This window comes from Dendrobium catenatum, unplaced genomic scaffold (genome assembly GCF_001605985.2).
Source record: "Dendrobium catenatum unplaced genomic scaffold, ASM160598v2 fragScaff_scaffold_255, whole genome shotgun sequence".
In the NCBI taxonomy this organism is placed as follows: Eukaryota; Viridiplantae; Streptophyta; class Magnoliopsida; order Asparagales; family Orchidaceae; genus Dendrobium; species Dendrobium catenatum.
The window spans coordinates 7,311-22,537 of record NW_021318717.1 but is presented as its reverse complement, the minus strand read 5'-3'; the positions used below and the strand labels follow the sequence as shown (position 1 = coordinate 22,537).

The following is a 15,227-nucleotide window of genomic DNA, read 5'->3' as shown; positions in this document are numbered from 1 at the left end:
GTCATAGATTGTTGGCAAATTATTTTGATATAATATATGAGAGAGAACCACTTTGTCACTTTCTCTTGCTTTTATGCATTATAAAAATTTGTTGACTTAGAGCTCAATTGTATTTCTTTTTCAAGCCGTTTTCCTGACTTCTGTATCAACACAAAAAAAAACAATTTTATTTTATTTTATATTAGATTATGAATGAGTAATTTTTTACAAAAAAAAGTTCATGTAATGATAACCAATAATTTGACAAATAAAAATCATTCAACCAATTGAAAATAATATGAAAATCATATAATTCATTAATATTAAGCTAGTTTAATGAGCAAACTGTAAATGGCGTGGCGAACAGTTTCTCTCATAAGTCCTGGGGTATGCCCATAGATATCAAGAAATTTTTAGTTAGAACTGCTCTGTAAAATATTATTATTTTAAGATCAAGAAAATAAAAGTGATAACTATTTATGAAAAAAAAGAGTTTATTAAATAAGACAACTGTACTGTCTATCGCCTAAAGATTAATAGCATTGATAAATTTGCATGAAGCTCTGGGGGTCCCAGAACCTAGCCCTTTTTTCCGTAAAGGCTTTATCTTTTAAAGCAATATCGTCAATCTTCATCTCTTTTCTCACAAGATCTTTGGTTATTTTTTTTGTTAGACGTGAATTTTTAACATCCATGAACTTGGATTCATTATGCTCTTTCATTTCATTAGATATTTTTTATTTTTTAACATACCTGCTTTCCCAAATTAGTTTTATATTCCTTCAAGAACGCACGGTTTGACAAGATAGTCATTGCACCATATTCATACCCTTTCATGACGATTTGAAAATCAGAATAAGCTGACAGCACTGCATATAAATTTTAAAACGCAACGTTTAAAACAAAAAAGTAATTGATAAATAAATAATTTAATTACTTTTTTGTAGAAACCTTTAACCATACCCATTATAGGCAAACTTATTTCAAACGTCACATTCTCTACTAATTTAAATCCATCATGCATCGTCAAATTAAATCTGAGCATTATGTGTAATTTCTAAATTTTGCGCCTCACACCACACTCCACTCCCCCTGCTCCCACAGAAAGCTATAAGACAAGTGCACCACATACCGAACTCTATAGTAGCGTCCCTCTCTTCCTTCATGCCTTTCCTCCATCCGCCCTTCTCCTACCCTCTTTTCCCTATTTGCCCCTATAGCCCTCCTTTCCCCTCCCTTTACAATTAACTCCTCCTTTTCCTAAAATAAAAACTCACCATTTCCCGCTCCCACGCAACCCGCACCTCCGCATCCTCTCATAATTTCTCTGAAGAATTCCACCTCACAGAACAAACTTTCAACAGCATTTCCCCCCTTACCCGGGTTGCCTTTCTCTTCTCGCTCCCCGCCTCATTGCACCGTATCCCTAAAAACACGAGAAACCACCATTCGCAAAGCCCTTCTCGCCGCCGCCCTCCTTCTCGCGCCTTCTTCATTTTTTTTTTTCCTCTTCCTCCGTTCCCTTCCCTTACCTTTCGCCTGCCTCTCCCTCCCCTTCCCCTTCTCTCTTCTGCTTTTTTTTTTTTCTTCCTTGGCATTCTCCCTCTTTTCCCTCCTTTTTCCCTCCGTCCTTTGACTTCTGCCTTTGTTCTTCGCCCCCCGCTCCCCCCGCCCCCCTCTCCCCCTCCTGTTTATTGTCCTACTCCCCCCGCACCACTCGCGCCTCTCGCCTTCGCGGCCGCAGCCCCCCCCGCCCGTCTTCGTGCCGCCGTCCCCCGCTCTCTCTCCTCCCTCCCCGCGGTCCCCCTTTGCCCACTCGGTCTTCACTTCGCTCCGCCTGTCTGCTCGCCCCTCTCCCCCTTCGCTCCTCCGCCGTCCTTTTTTGGCCTTGCCCCTTCCTCTCCCGGGCTTCCCCCCCTGTTGCTGCGCCGACCCCCGCCGCTGCCCCCCCGCAGCCCTGCCCCCGGCCCCGGCGTTGGTGCCCTCCCCTCTTCCTGCGCCACCCCCCCCCCCCGACTCGCGCTCCTCGCGCCGCCCCCTGCCCCCTCTTCCCCTCTGCTTGCCCCCCGCTTCGCTCGCCGCCCTGTGCGCCGCCTTTTCTCCAGGCCGTTCCTACGGGTGGGCGGAGGTCTCCGCTCGTGCGTCGCCCCGCCCCCCCGGCCCTCCGGCTGGGCCCCGCGTCCGGTCCCCTACGCTTCCGCTTCGTGCTCTTTGCTTGCCTCGCCCTGTGCCGCCGTCTCTGTCTTTCTCCGCCCTCCTCGCCCTACCGCTCCTCACGTCCGCTCGTTACCTCCTCGCGCCGCCCGCACGCCTCGTGTTCGCCGCGCGCGCCGAGGCGCGCCCGCCGCCGTCCGCGCCCCCGCCCGCGTCGTCGCCTGCCGCGCCTCGCCCGCGGCCCCGCTGGCTGGCCTTCGTTTCGCGCCGGGCGCGCCTTTGTGGCTGGGGTCACTTCCCTTTGCCCCGCTGCCTTTGCGCCGGCTGTCTTGCCCTCTGCGCGCCTCGGCGCGCGCTTTTGTTGCGCTTTCTCGCCTGCGTCTCTCTCGCGGCCTCCTCCTGAGTTTTTGTCGCTCTCTTCGTCTTGTCCCACCCTTTCCTCTCGCCCTTGTTCGCCGCGGGCTGTCTCGCTTTCCATGCGTCCGCTTCTGCCCCGTTTCCCCCCTCCGGGGCTTTTTCTTTCCTCTTTTTGCCCCCCTCGCTCTCGCTTTTCTTCCTCTCTTCTGCCTTTTTCTCCTTTGCCCCTTCGCTCTCGATATTCTTCTCTTCTCTACCCCCCCCCGGCGGCGCGGCTCCCGCGCCGCGCTCCGCTCCCTCGCTCTCGCAGTTTTTCCCATGCCCCCGTCCTTCGTCTCTTTTCCGCCCTCGGCTCTCTCTCGTTTTTTCCCCGCGCCCTCGCTCTTTTATCCCTTTTCCCGCGCCCTCCCCCTTTCCTGCCCTTTTTTCCCGCGCGTCCCCCCGCGGTCGTCCTCCCCCTCCTTTCGCTCTCGCGGCGTTCCTCCCCGCGTCCCTCCGGTGCCCGTGCTTTCCCCCCCGCTGCCGCGGTTCTTTTCCCTCCGCCTCCTTCTTTTGGGCTCTGGCTTCTTTTCGCTCCGTTCCCGCTTTCTTCTTTCTTCGTCTCGCTCTGCTTCGTCTTCCGCTGCGGGTGTCCTGCTGGCCAGGCCGTCTTCGTCGTTTTTCCTTTGCTCCCGCCGCTCCTTTCTTTTTCTGTCCGCCTGCCCGCCTATTGCCGCTCTTTTCCCGGGCCGGGTTACCCCGCCGGATTGCGGGTTTTTCGTGGTCGCCGCGGCCTCCGTCGTCTCGGGTGCTTGGCGCCCCTGCTTCTCCCGTGGCGGCTCTAGCCGGTGTGTTTTTCTTCCTCCGCTCTGGCGCTTTTGCCGGGCTTCTCTAGGCTTCCCTCGGGTTTTTTTGTTTCTGCCTCTTTTTCGGGTTTTGCCCCCGCCTCTTCCTTTGTTCTTTTCCGGCTTGTTTTCTTCTCCGCCCCTTGTTTTTGCTGGTCTTCTGCTTCCTTCCCCCTTCTTTCCTGGCTTTCTTCGCGCCCCTCTTCGCCTCGCCTGGCCCTTGTTGCCCTCTTTGCTTGCGTCTACTCTTGTTCCGCTGCCTGCCGCTTTCTTTTTTTCCTTTCCGTTCTCTGGTTCTTTGCGTTTCTGCTTTCCCTTTTTCGGCTTTTTTTTCCTTTGTCGCTTTTTTTTTCCGTCCCCTCCTTCCCTCTCCTTCTTTCTTGCCCCTGCTTTCGCCGCTCTCTCACGGCTCACCCACCACTCCCCTCGCTCCTTTTCCTGGTCTTTTCGTCCTTCTCACCTGCCTGCTTGCCTTCTGCCGCTGCCCCCCCTGCCCTCTCTCTCTTGTTTTTTCTGCTTCCTCTCGTTCTGTACTTTTTCTTGCTGTCCTTTCCCGCTGCGTGCGCTGCTCGACTCCTACCTCGCCCCCTTGCCCCACCCCCCACCCCTTTTTTTGCCTTTTCCCGGCTTTTCTTTGCCCCGCTCTCCTTCTCTGGCTTTCTTTGCTTTTCTGTTGCGTCCTGCGCGGCCCGGCCTTCCTGTCCCGGTTTTTCGTTGCTTGTGCCTATTGGCCACTATTTCTCCCGCTTTTCTTCTCTATTGCTTCGTTTCTTCCCTTTTTACTATGGCCTTCTTTTCGCCGTTTCCTCTCGTCTGCTTGCCCTTCCCGGCCTTGGCGACTCTCGGGCCCTCTCGGCCCTTCAGCCATCGTGCCCTTGCTGTTCCTTCTGCCCTGCCTTGCTGGTTTGCCTTCGTCGCGCCTGTGCGAGTGCCCTCCTTTTGGCCTCTCCTTGGTCTGTTCCCGTTTTCTCCACCGTCTTCACCTTCTTTATCTTTTCTCCTTCCTTTTTTTTTTCCCCGTGGGTTACCTTTTCTATGCCGTGCTGTCCGCTTCTTCTGCTTTTCCCCTCGTCCTGCCCGGTCTCGCCTTTGGGGTGCCCTTGACTCTCTCTGTCCCCCCGCGTGCGTCTTGCGCCTTCCCCCTCTTTTGGCCGCTGTCGTTCCCCCCTCTTTCCTGCCCTGCCGAGCCTTCCTGCTCCCGTTCCCTGGCTTGTTACCTCCCGCTCCCCCCCTCCCCGCTTTGTGCCGGACCCGCGCTGCAGCTCACCCCGCTCTTGCTTTCACGCTCCTCTGCCTTTCCCCCACGGGCTCGGCGTTTCTTGGCCCCCCGCCGCTTCCTGCCACCCTTTCTCACTGCTCTTCTCCCATTCGCGCCTCGCCCGTCCGTGTCTTTCTTTCCTACCTCTTTTTTTTTTCCCTCAGTTTTTCCTTTTTCTTTTCTTGGCTCTTCACCTCATCCTCTTTTTCCGCGGCCGTTCCCCTCACCTTCTTGCTCTTATGGGCGCTCCCCGGCCTTCTGCGAGCACCTGTTGCCCGCCCTTTTACCCGGTTTGCTCTTCCCCTCGCCCTTCTCTTTCTGCCTTCTCCGCTTTCATCTTTTTTTCCTTGTTGCCTTGCTTTTTTACTTTCCCTTCTTTGGTTCTCCTTCTGCACTTTTTTTGGTCCAGCTTATTTCCTCCTTCCATCTCTAATATATAATTAAATAATTGTTTTTCTTTTGTGTTATCAGAAAGGTTACAGAATCAGGAACTTGAAAAGAAAGATACAATGAAGCGATGTTTTAATCAACAATTTTTGATTAATGCTAAAGAGCAAGAGAAAGTGAAGTTTGGCTTCTCTCCTCATATGACATATTCCAAATAATTTTGTCAAAATCCTATGATAATTTCGCTTTGAAAATCAATTGCGAATCTCAAACAATTCGACTTTAACACAATGATCTTTAATTGATAACAATAATTTCTGATGACTCAACATTATTAGCACGTTAGTTATTGAAGATTTAAAGTTTACTATTATTTGAATTTTTTATTTTTAATTTGTGATTTATTTGTGATAATCAATTGGTTTAGAACATTGGCAATTCATGCAGTTGAAGCTAAAAACAATCGGCAAGGATAGCCTTGACTCAGGGTGCACAAATTCAAATACGGATTCAGTTGATGTTTCAAGTTATTTAGTTTGGAAGATCATGGGGGAAGCAGATGCTTTTGAATTTGGCAATGCCTATCTGAGTTTGACACAATCTGATGCGACAGATGAAACTTTATGTACACTTAAGCCAGGTAAATGATTTTTCTTTGAACTAAGTAGGGTAAATATGTATATCAGATTTTACATTTTTTCTCGAATGTATTGAACTTTTCAGTTATCAATACTAAAGATCGTTGCCACAACTTAGGTGCTTTATCTGTTGACCTTTTGTTCTAATGAGTGATATTTGTTTAACTTTAGTACATATCTTTTCTTATGATGAATTGCCTTTAGAGCTCTAAGCTTTGTAGAAATTGTTATTCTCGCATCTCTTCTCAGGACATTATATCGAGGTGAAACTAAAGGGAGTCATTGTCAAAACGTTAAAAGCTGTGGAGTCAATTCATAGTTTGTGGTTCTTAGGTTAGCCAATTCAATTCTGTTACATTTGTTGCTTCTTTCATTGCATGTTATTGTTGTTTATGAGGTTATGTAAAAAATAAAAAAACAAATTGTAATGTCAGTTTTTTTATAAATGAAGCCATGCATTGCCTGTTTGTTTTGCATAATTCTATACTGTGGTTTGCTGTTGGGTTAATGGCGATTTTTTAATTCTATATATACCAAGTTGTAATTACTTAAATTTGACCTTCTGCTTCTCAATTTTTCCCCCGGTTTACTAACCATTTTTGTAGAAAGAGAACAAAAAGTAATTACTTGGTGCGTGACCAGGAATGATATGTTTTCACTGGTTAGTGGCTTTTGCCTGTTGGCAGAACCATCTGGTATGGCTTTTATTTGGTGCCAATTAGAAGTTTTTTTAGAATGTATTGGTTGGATTTGCACAGATTTTGAACAGGCTTTTGTTTTGCTCTTTTAAGTATTCCCGTGGGTTCCTTCCACAACACAGTTTTCAGCATTTTTACTGTTTTCGAATTATCAGATTGTACAAGGAGTTGGTTTTTTGTTTTTTGGTTCTCTCTGGCAAACAAACAGATAAAGGCGTTGGGTATATGGCATTTGCCAAAAATGGGCTCTGGTTTTTAGGGTGGGCATATGGCTTATCTGACTACCAAAAAATGGATGAAAATTAGGCCTTTGCTGGGGGGATCACTCTATTGCACTTACAGCGAACCTCTTATTTTCTGTAACCTCTTTACAGAAGCAATGTCCCTATATGCATACTTTTATTTACTACAGATAGTTCTCTCGTCCATCTATACAATCTCTTACCTTGGGCTCCTTAGTGATGTTTGTTTTATAGTAAGCTTTGTTTTGGGAGAAAACATTTTCACTGCTCTTTTAAATAATTTTTAATAATTGTGTCTAAGACAAGTTTTTTTAAGAAGCAAAGAAAAAAACTATTCATGAATCATAAGTCCAGTTGTAGTCTCACAGCATAATTCAACGCTACTTTCTGATAGTTGATTTTTTTAATAGCTAAGTAAACTATCGAGTTTTTATTATTTTTCATATCAATTATGACAGTAAAAAACATGTTGTCACAATCTGAGAAGTATTCCCAATAACTGAATCAAGAAATCACTTTTTTCTTTTGCCATCTTTAGGAACTAATATGCACAATCCACATTGGAAATTGTGGGGTGTGGTGTTTTGTGTGTGGGGGCAAATTTTTAGGGTAAGGAAGAAAGAGGCGTTGGGCAGAAGAAGATTGTAGTAAAAATTAAATATTAAATATTTTCTAAAACTTTAGTAGCAACATTATCTCTGTTTCATGTATATATTTTTCATGCCCTAAAAACACTTTAACCTCAAAAGCTTTTATTTCCTTCTATCACACATAAAATAAAAATATGTAATTTCTCTTATATACAAGAAATAAGGCTATTTTTCAAAGACCAAAAAAGAAAAGGTCTGTTCCTACGTTCTTTTATGCAATCAAATTTAACCTTCCAAATAGTTTCTTGCAGAAATAGTAAAATAAGAAAAAAGCATAAATCTTATTATGTTAAGATCTATAGTAGCAAAGGAGACTATGTATCAATTCTTTCTCACAATAAATGAAATAAGGTTAACCACTAGGAAAACATAAGATAAGGCCCCCAACATTTTATTTTAGATTTTTGATGATTACAAATACAAAATTAAAAGACACACAAAAAAAAGAAGACAAAGCTTTACCAAAAAACAAACTGAATCAAGTAGAAATTGTATTGATGGATATAATATGTGTAAAATCTATGGGAGGAAATGCTTTGATTGGCGTATTACCGGATCCCCTCTATTCCTTTTCGTTCAACCGGCTTGTTAATCCAGGACAATCCCTATCTTGATAAATGCATGGAAATATCCATAGACAGACGAACACCTTCTAAATCATAATCTGCATTTCTCTTACGCTTCATCCATGTTTAATGTGCTTCACAAGTGGAAGTACATACAATTTTAAGTTTCCTATTCTTGTCGCAAACTACCTCCATGATTTTGTTAAACAGCTATATGCTTTCTTTCATGCAATTTTCTCTTATGCAATACAAATAATTAATAGTTGTACCTTAAGGTTTGAAATCCAACTTCTTTTCTTCATCTCATCAATAATAACCTTATGAGACTCAAAGTGATTTTCAAATGTTTTGCCAAGCAACCAATCATATGAGTCGTAGGAAGTACTATATGGTATGATGCAAAATTTTGCCATTTCTCTCCAAACTCTTTTTGGCTTCAATCAAATGAGATGGTATTACACCATCCATCAAAAATAATGTTGAGTCCAATAGTTTCAGAGGAAAAAAAATAGTTTTAAAAGAAGAAGCTCTTCCGATTCCTCAACATTCTTGTTTTTTGTGAAAAAAAAAAAAAAAAAAAAAAAACATTAAGAAGAAGTATCCTCAAATTTGCTTTTAAAACCAATTGAATTCTCCACAGCATGGAATGTTTTATTAATTTCCTCCCTCTCTCATATTTGTAGATACATATCTAAGTTTTCAGGAAGAAGTGTTATTCTTATTATATACTGATTAAAACATTATTTTATAGTGTGTTTATTGTGCAACTAATAGCATCAAATAAATTTAACATGTCCTTAATGGGGCAGAGAAATTAGCATTTTTTTGTTTTTTTTTTTCTTTTTTTTTTTTTTTTTTTTTTTTTTTTTTTTTTTTTTTTCTCAAGAACTCCCTTTTTGTAGAACTGTATATTCGAAAAATTTAAAATGGTCCTCACACGGGAATGATAAGAAATCCAAATTTTTATATATCTCACTTTAAATTTTCCAAGACAAACATTATGAGATTAATTAATTATTCTTTTCACAGATATGTCCCTATATATATGTGATTCACTCTCCCCTTGTTTTTGTAAACAAAATTTCTAAGACAAAATTGCTTTGAGATAGAACTATTTGAAAAACTGCTAAACATAATATAAACACATGATTTTTGTCAGGAAAAATTTCTAATAACTTCAAATTTGAAGTGGTTTAAATTCTACGTTCTTCATACGATGAATGGAGAAAAGCAGTTTTGGGTATACCATTTTAAGTAGGGATGTTAAGCAAGATTCCTTCATTAAACTCACTTATTAATAATATTCTAGAATTTTAGTAATGGGTGATTTTAACATACATACCACTTTAATTATCTATTTATAATTTAACATTAAAAACTTTTAATATTTCAATAAACCATTCCTACTAATCATAGACAACTTTAATAAATAAAATATATCCATCTTGATATTAAACATTCGTACGCGGATACACTCTACTAAATTTTATATTCATTCATTACACCAAATTTAATCTATGAGTGGTTAACATGGATTCCACAATTTCACGAGATCTACAAGTTTTACATCTCTCTCACAACAAGCCTTAAATCCTAAAACATTGAGAGAAACATTTAATCGATTTAAAAGAGTAACCATTTTAAGTCAAGCAATCTCAAGGTTTTAATCCCTCTTAAAAGATTACAGTAAATCCTAATTATAGTTCCAAAGATATAACTATAGTTTTTTGAGATTGAATGATATAATCTAGTAGCTCAAGAGATGAAACACCTCTCCTTTGCTCAATGCTTTCCAGTCATACAAATTTAGAACAGATTAAATTCAAAATCCTATCATAAGCATTCAAAAGAAATTGAGAAGCATGCACCTTTCCATCCAAACTAAAACAATGCCCAACGAGTAAGCCAATGATTTCTTGTGAGCATTCCAGTAAAATACATGCCAGTAAATCAAACCTTCTTCTGTTTTTAGCCAACACACGAAATCCGATCATCAAGTGCCAACGCAGCCCATAATCCGGCAGATCCAGTAGTAGAACGCAATTCTGCCAGCGCCACTGAAAGCTGCAAGGCAAGAATTTTCAGCCCGTGCCTAAGCCTCCAAAGCAACTAACCAAATCAGACCCATCCGTGGGGTTTTATGCTTATATGTGAGGATCTCAAGAATGCCACGCCCTCCTCTTGCCTTCACAAGGATGTTATGATTTTGGCTTGTGAAGAGGTGTTGAAGGATGATGGGGAGGTCCGAGCCTGAGAAAATTGGAGATGGGTTTTGGAAGGAACTTGGAGTCAAAATGTATCCTCTGCTTCGAAGAGGAAAAGGTGAATGGAAGTGAGGGATTTGTAGAATGGGCATTGGAGAAAGGGGAGGATGGGGAGGACAGAAAGAACGTGTCAGTCGAAGGCGGAGGCTTGTGAGAGGGAAATCATAGTGGGCTACGAAGAGGCGAAGGAGAGCAGCCTCGACCAAGATTCACCCCAGAGCGTACCAAAGCACCCGATATGCATTATGGTGGTTTCCCAAATATAAGGGTTAACATAATATGAATAATGGAAATAAAAATAAAAAAAAAAAAGTCAACCATTAGAAAAAAAACATGATAGGGGTTGTATCAACTTATGGGGATTCTCAATGGATTATTTGACTTGAAAATTTTTTGAATAAATTTTAATTTAAAAGATTCATTCAACCATAACTTCATTTGGTTTAACTTTTAAAAAGCTTTATTTTTTTTTTTTTAAAAAAACATCACAAAAATTAATTAGAAGGGACATACTACAGATTCTTTATAAAATAAAAAAAAAATAAAAAAATCTTGTTGTTCTTAAAATTTTATTTCAAGATCTAGCCATTCTCGCAATGAGAACAAATTCCTTATAGCTTAACACGTTTCAATAAATCTATTTACATAACATATTTAGAGTTTATTTCTGTCGCCACAACCATCCAAAAAAAATACTCTTAATGATAAAGGGATTACTTCCTAATTAATCTCATGATATAATCTGACAAAGTTTTGGATTTTTTGTTTATTTCTTTTTTTGATGGTAGAAGAATGGATGGTCCTTTCCCTCACCTTTTATACGGTATTGAAGTAAATTTTTGCAACTACACATCGGTTCTATATAACCTAATCAACTTCTCAATTTTATTAAAAACATAATTACAAATGCATGTCAAATTAACATCAATGAGCACTATGTCGTAATTTCCTATATTTGCCCTCAATAGCTCCAAGGCTTGAAGTGGACAATCAGATATATTGACTGTAAAATAATTCATATGAAAAATATAATAACTAAGCAATATATAATAAAATTTTTATAAATATTTGCCAATATGCACTACAAACTAAAAACCTTTACATTATAATTCCTTTCCTTCTCAATTTACGCAACAGAAAGCAAATAAAACCATATAATTTATATCTGGTTCAAATAAAGCCCTTTAAATTTCAAAAAATTACAAGGTTGCTATTTATTATTCTAGCATCCACGCATCTTGAAAAGTTACATCAGAAAAAATTACAGAACTATAGAAGCAGAAAAACTAATTATAGAGATTTCATTTTTTTTTTCATCTTCATAAGTCAATTCAATTCATTTAGAATGACTAAAATACAATTAAAAATTTATCTATTCTGATTTTTTTTTATTCCTTGATATAATCTTCTAAATCATTTTTCAAATAATAATTTGATTATGAATTATGTTACTTAGAAAAAAAAAGCTACAAAGTAAAAAATCCTAAAAATTTTGTAAATCATAAAACGCAAAACAGAGAACTGAAAGGAAAAAAAAAATCTTCAGTGCAGCGTAACAATATATACTCAATCAAAGAGGTCAACAATTTCCATCGGTATTCCTTAATATGATTCTCTAAGAAATGCCATTAAATAATTTTGAATTGAAATCATAATACCATTCAAAACAATGTTGCTGAGAAGAAATAGAGCCTGAAAAGAACAAAGGAAAAGGCGTTGTCAAAACCCTAAAAATATTCATGAAACAAAAAAACCCTAGAATCCGAGAGAAGCCCTGCAAAATCTCCAGATCTGATTAAGAAAAACACACCTTCATAGCCGCACTGGAGAAGCATTTTCTCAAGCACCCTAAGAGCGACGGAGTCCTCGTCGACCACGAAAACCCGCAATCCGGTTGGGAACCCGTCCGGTAAAATAGCTTCAGATTCGGTCATTGCTTGACAGAAAAGAAAGTATCTTCTTTATCAAGAAAAACCTACTAAGACTTCCGTTCCGTCAGAGACAGCCCGCAGCTTTAAGAGCGAGAGCAGAACGAGACGAGAAGAGACGAAGAAGAAGAAAAGCGGGACTGAACGAAATAGCCAGAATGATGCCTTATTTAAAGAACGGGCAGCTTGTGGTAAATCACTTTCACCTGATGGACGGCTGTGATTAACTCCGCTATGATTAAATTAGTTTGAGGACTATCTCTCTTTTACTCTCTGTAAAAACTTTCATCTAAATTGTTAGTGCGCTTTAAAAATTTAAAAATATCGATTTTCTCTTTTGAAAAACATAGATATCGATTTTCTTAAAATATATTAATGACTTTTTCTGATTTGAAAAACATCGATATCGATTTTCTTATAACTATCATGATCTAATAGATTTTGTTATGAAAAATTATTTTTCTCCACAAAAATTCTAAAAAACATCAAGATAATTATAGCCAAATAGATATGTGCAGTATAGCTCTTAATTTTTCTAAAGAGTTAATAAATATTTTAACTTTTTGCTAAATTTTGCAGCTGTGATGGATCTACAACTCAATCACAAAGGATATCTTGACAGGCTTCAAGATGCATTGTCGTGGATGGAGGCCTGTATACTGCATGCCAGAAAGGCTAGCATTCAAAGGGTCTGCTCCTATAAATCTCTCTGATAGGTTTAACCAAGTTCTATGTTGGGCTCTTGGTTCAGTTGAAATATTCTTCAGCAGATACAACACGGTTTGGCATGGCTACAAGAATGGCCATCTCAAATGGCATGAACGCTTTTCATATATAAACACCACGATTTAACCTTTCACCTCACTCCTCCTTGCCTACTGTACCCTGTATGCTGTCTGCCTCCTCACTGGAAAATTCATCATGCAATCAGTAAGTTTTTTAGCAATTATACTAATTTCAAACAAATCTATATTGAATAGATGATTAAAATGGTACTTTAACTTTTTTAGGTGTGTCCATTTGAATCCAAGACTTTCTAGGTGTTCAATTTAATACCTCAAATAACTAAATTTGTTTTAATTTTGTCATGCCAACTGTCATTTCTTTGGATGGAAGATTTTTGAATGAAGTTTTGCATGGAAGTAGCTTGGATTTTTTTAAAGTTAATCAATTATTGGTAGTTAATATTAACTTGTAGGATGGACCCTGAAAGTCTATATTGTTTAATGAATGCTCCCTTCCACCAATTTTTTGTCCGAAGAAACATCAATATTGATGGTGAGCTAAAATTAATTCGAATTTGATGTGCTGAAGAATTATATGGAACATCTACAAAAGTCTTAGACAAAAACAAATACATTTAAAAATCTAAAGATTTTTTTTATCATTTACTCAGTGCTCTATCTCTAAAATATTTTTTGTTGAAGATTAGCACATTTGCAAGCCTCTTCTTCATTGCACCCTTCATCTCCATTTTCACCACGAGGATATTAGAATTGCGATGGAGCGGAGTGAACATTGAAGAGTGGTGGAGAAATGAGCAGTTCTAGGTCATTGGTGGCATTTCCGCACACCTCTTTGCCGTCGTGCAAGGCTTGCTCAAAATCCTTGCAAGAATTGACACAAACTTCACCGTTACTTCAAAGGCCTCCGACGATGAAGAGTTTGGTGAACTCTACACTTTCAAAGGGACCACTTCGCCCATTCCCCCAACAACCATTCTGATCATAAACATTGTTGGAGTTGTGGCTGGGATATCAGATGCCATAAACAACGGATATCAGTCGTGGGGACCTCTATTTGGGAAGCTGTTCTTTTCATTTTGGGTGATTATTCATCTCTATCCATTCCTCAACGAGCTTATGGGAAGGCAGAATCGAACTCCGATGATAGTCGTTATCTGGTTGATTCTCTCAGCTTCGATCTTCTCGTTGTTGTTGGAGAGGATAGATCCATACAGTTAGAGCCATAGGAAAAAATGTCAAGCAGTGTGGAATCAATTGTTGAAACTTCTTATAATGTTGATATACTGCACATATTGTGTTTGCAAATGTGAAAGTTTTCCATTCAATTATATGACTGTTACATATGATTTATGCTAAGAGTGAAAATTTCTTTTATTATTGGCTTAACTTGTGATATATATTTTGCTATTGAATGTCATATGGGAATTTTATTAGAAAATGTAGAAACAATCTCATAATTGGGATTTAAATACTTATAGTGAAATAAAGTAATTGGAAGTGTTAAAAAATAAGGGCATCTCTTTTTTTAGAAATGAGTTGGTATCATTTGCTTGATTTTGGCTTTGTTTGGGATAGTTTGTTATTTTTTAAAGAAGCTTTTTAGCACAAAAGATTTTTGAACTAAAATTTTTGTACTAAAAAGCTATTTTATAAAACAATAAGAAAAATGTCCCAAATGAAGCCTAAAATTAGATGGAACTTGTTCTAAATTTTAAGTTGGCCCTAAAAAGTGTAGAATTGAGTTCCAATTTTCAGTGCCAAAAGTTGCATCTAGGTTGGTTTTTTTTCCCTAATTTTTTATAGCAATTGAATATTGTTTTTTTTTTTTTTTTTTTGTGGGGAGAAACCCTTGGAGGAGCCTACGTATCGATTAAGGTAAAAAAGTACAAGGTTTTTAAAGGGATCTTGAGCTCACTAATACACATAAGTGCTACAATAGTAAGAGAAAAAAAAATCCTATGAACTCAAGTTCCATGTTACCAGATACAAAATTTCCTAAAAAAACATTCTAAGTTGGCCAGCATCCATCACCCAAAAATAAAGGAAGAAATAAGGATACTCTTTAAGCTCGATTTCTTCATGCAAAAAATCAAGAACTAACAAAACTGCACCAAAAGGTTCCTGCAAAATTCTATTAGAAAAATAAAATAACAAAAACTTAAAATTAAAATTGGTAAAGTCGTTATCTTCAACCTGATTATAATTCCCTTCACCTAGGAAAATGATGAGGACAAAATTGAACTGATTAAAGGAACCATATCCATTCATGGAAAAGGAGCAAGAACCAAAACAGTCCATCCAAGATACACATGATCATTACAACAGAAATTAAAATGAACTACTACTCCATACTAACTAAGGTACTAAGGCATCAAGACTTTTTTGGGTTATGAGTGGTGTTATTTAGTATCACTATTATAAATAGGGACAAAACTCTATGAAGAAATTTAATGTGAAAGTTAATGTATGAAAGGATAATAAAATATATAGGGTTAAATTTTTTTAAAGAATTTTCATGCGAAAATTAGTATAAGAG

General features: G+C 39.2%; 1 protein-coding gene and 1 pseudogene across 4 annotated transcripts in view; one reads left to right on the top strand and one right to left on the bottom strand.

The window, feature by feature from the left end:
- LOC114579273 (two-component response regulator ARR11-like) overlaps nt 1-12,073 on the bottom strand; it is a 28,925-nt gene extending 16,852 nt beyond the window's left edge. For 2 of the 4 annotated variants that reach the window (XR_003700184.1, XM_028693313.1), the window contains exons 1-2: nt 11,828-12,073; nt 11,676-11,709 (exon numbers count right to left, since the gene is read on the bottom strand). Coding sequence is in view for 3 of the 4 variants with exons in the window: in XM_028693313.1 (XP_028549146.1) it covers nt 11,676-11,709; nt 11,828-11,833 (40 nt within the window). In the remaining variant the exon portion in view is untranslated. Of the gene's footprint in view, nt 1-10,929; nt 11,021-11,675; nt 11,710-11,827 lie in introns of all 4 variants that reach the window. The other 2 variants (XM_028693312.1, XM_028693311.1) reach the window with 2 other exon arrangements.
- Nucleotides 1-13,952, top strand: part of LOC110113040 — a 27,607-nt pseudogene extending 13,655 nt beyond the window's left edge.
- The last annotated feature ends 1,275 nt before the right edge of the window (nt 13,953-15,227 follow it).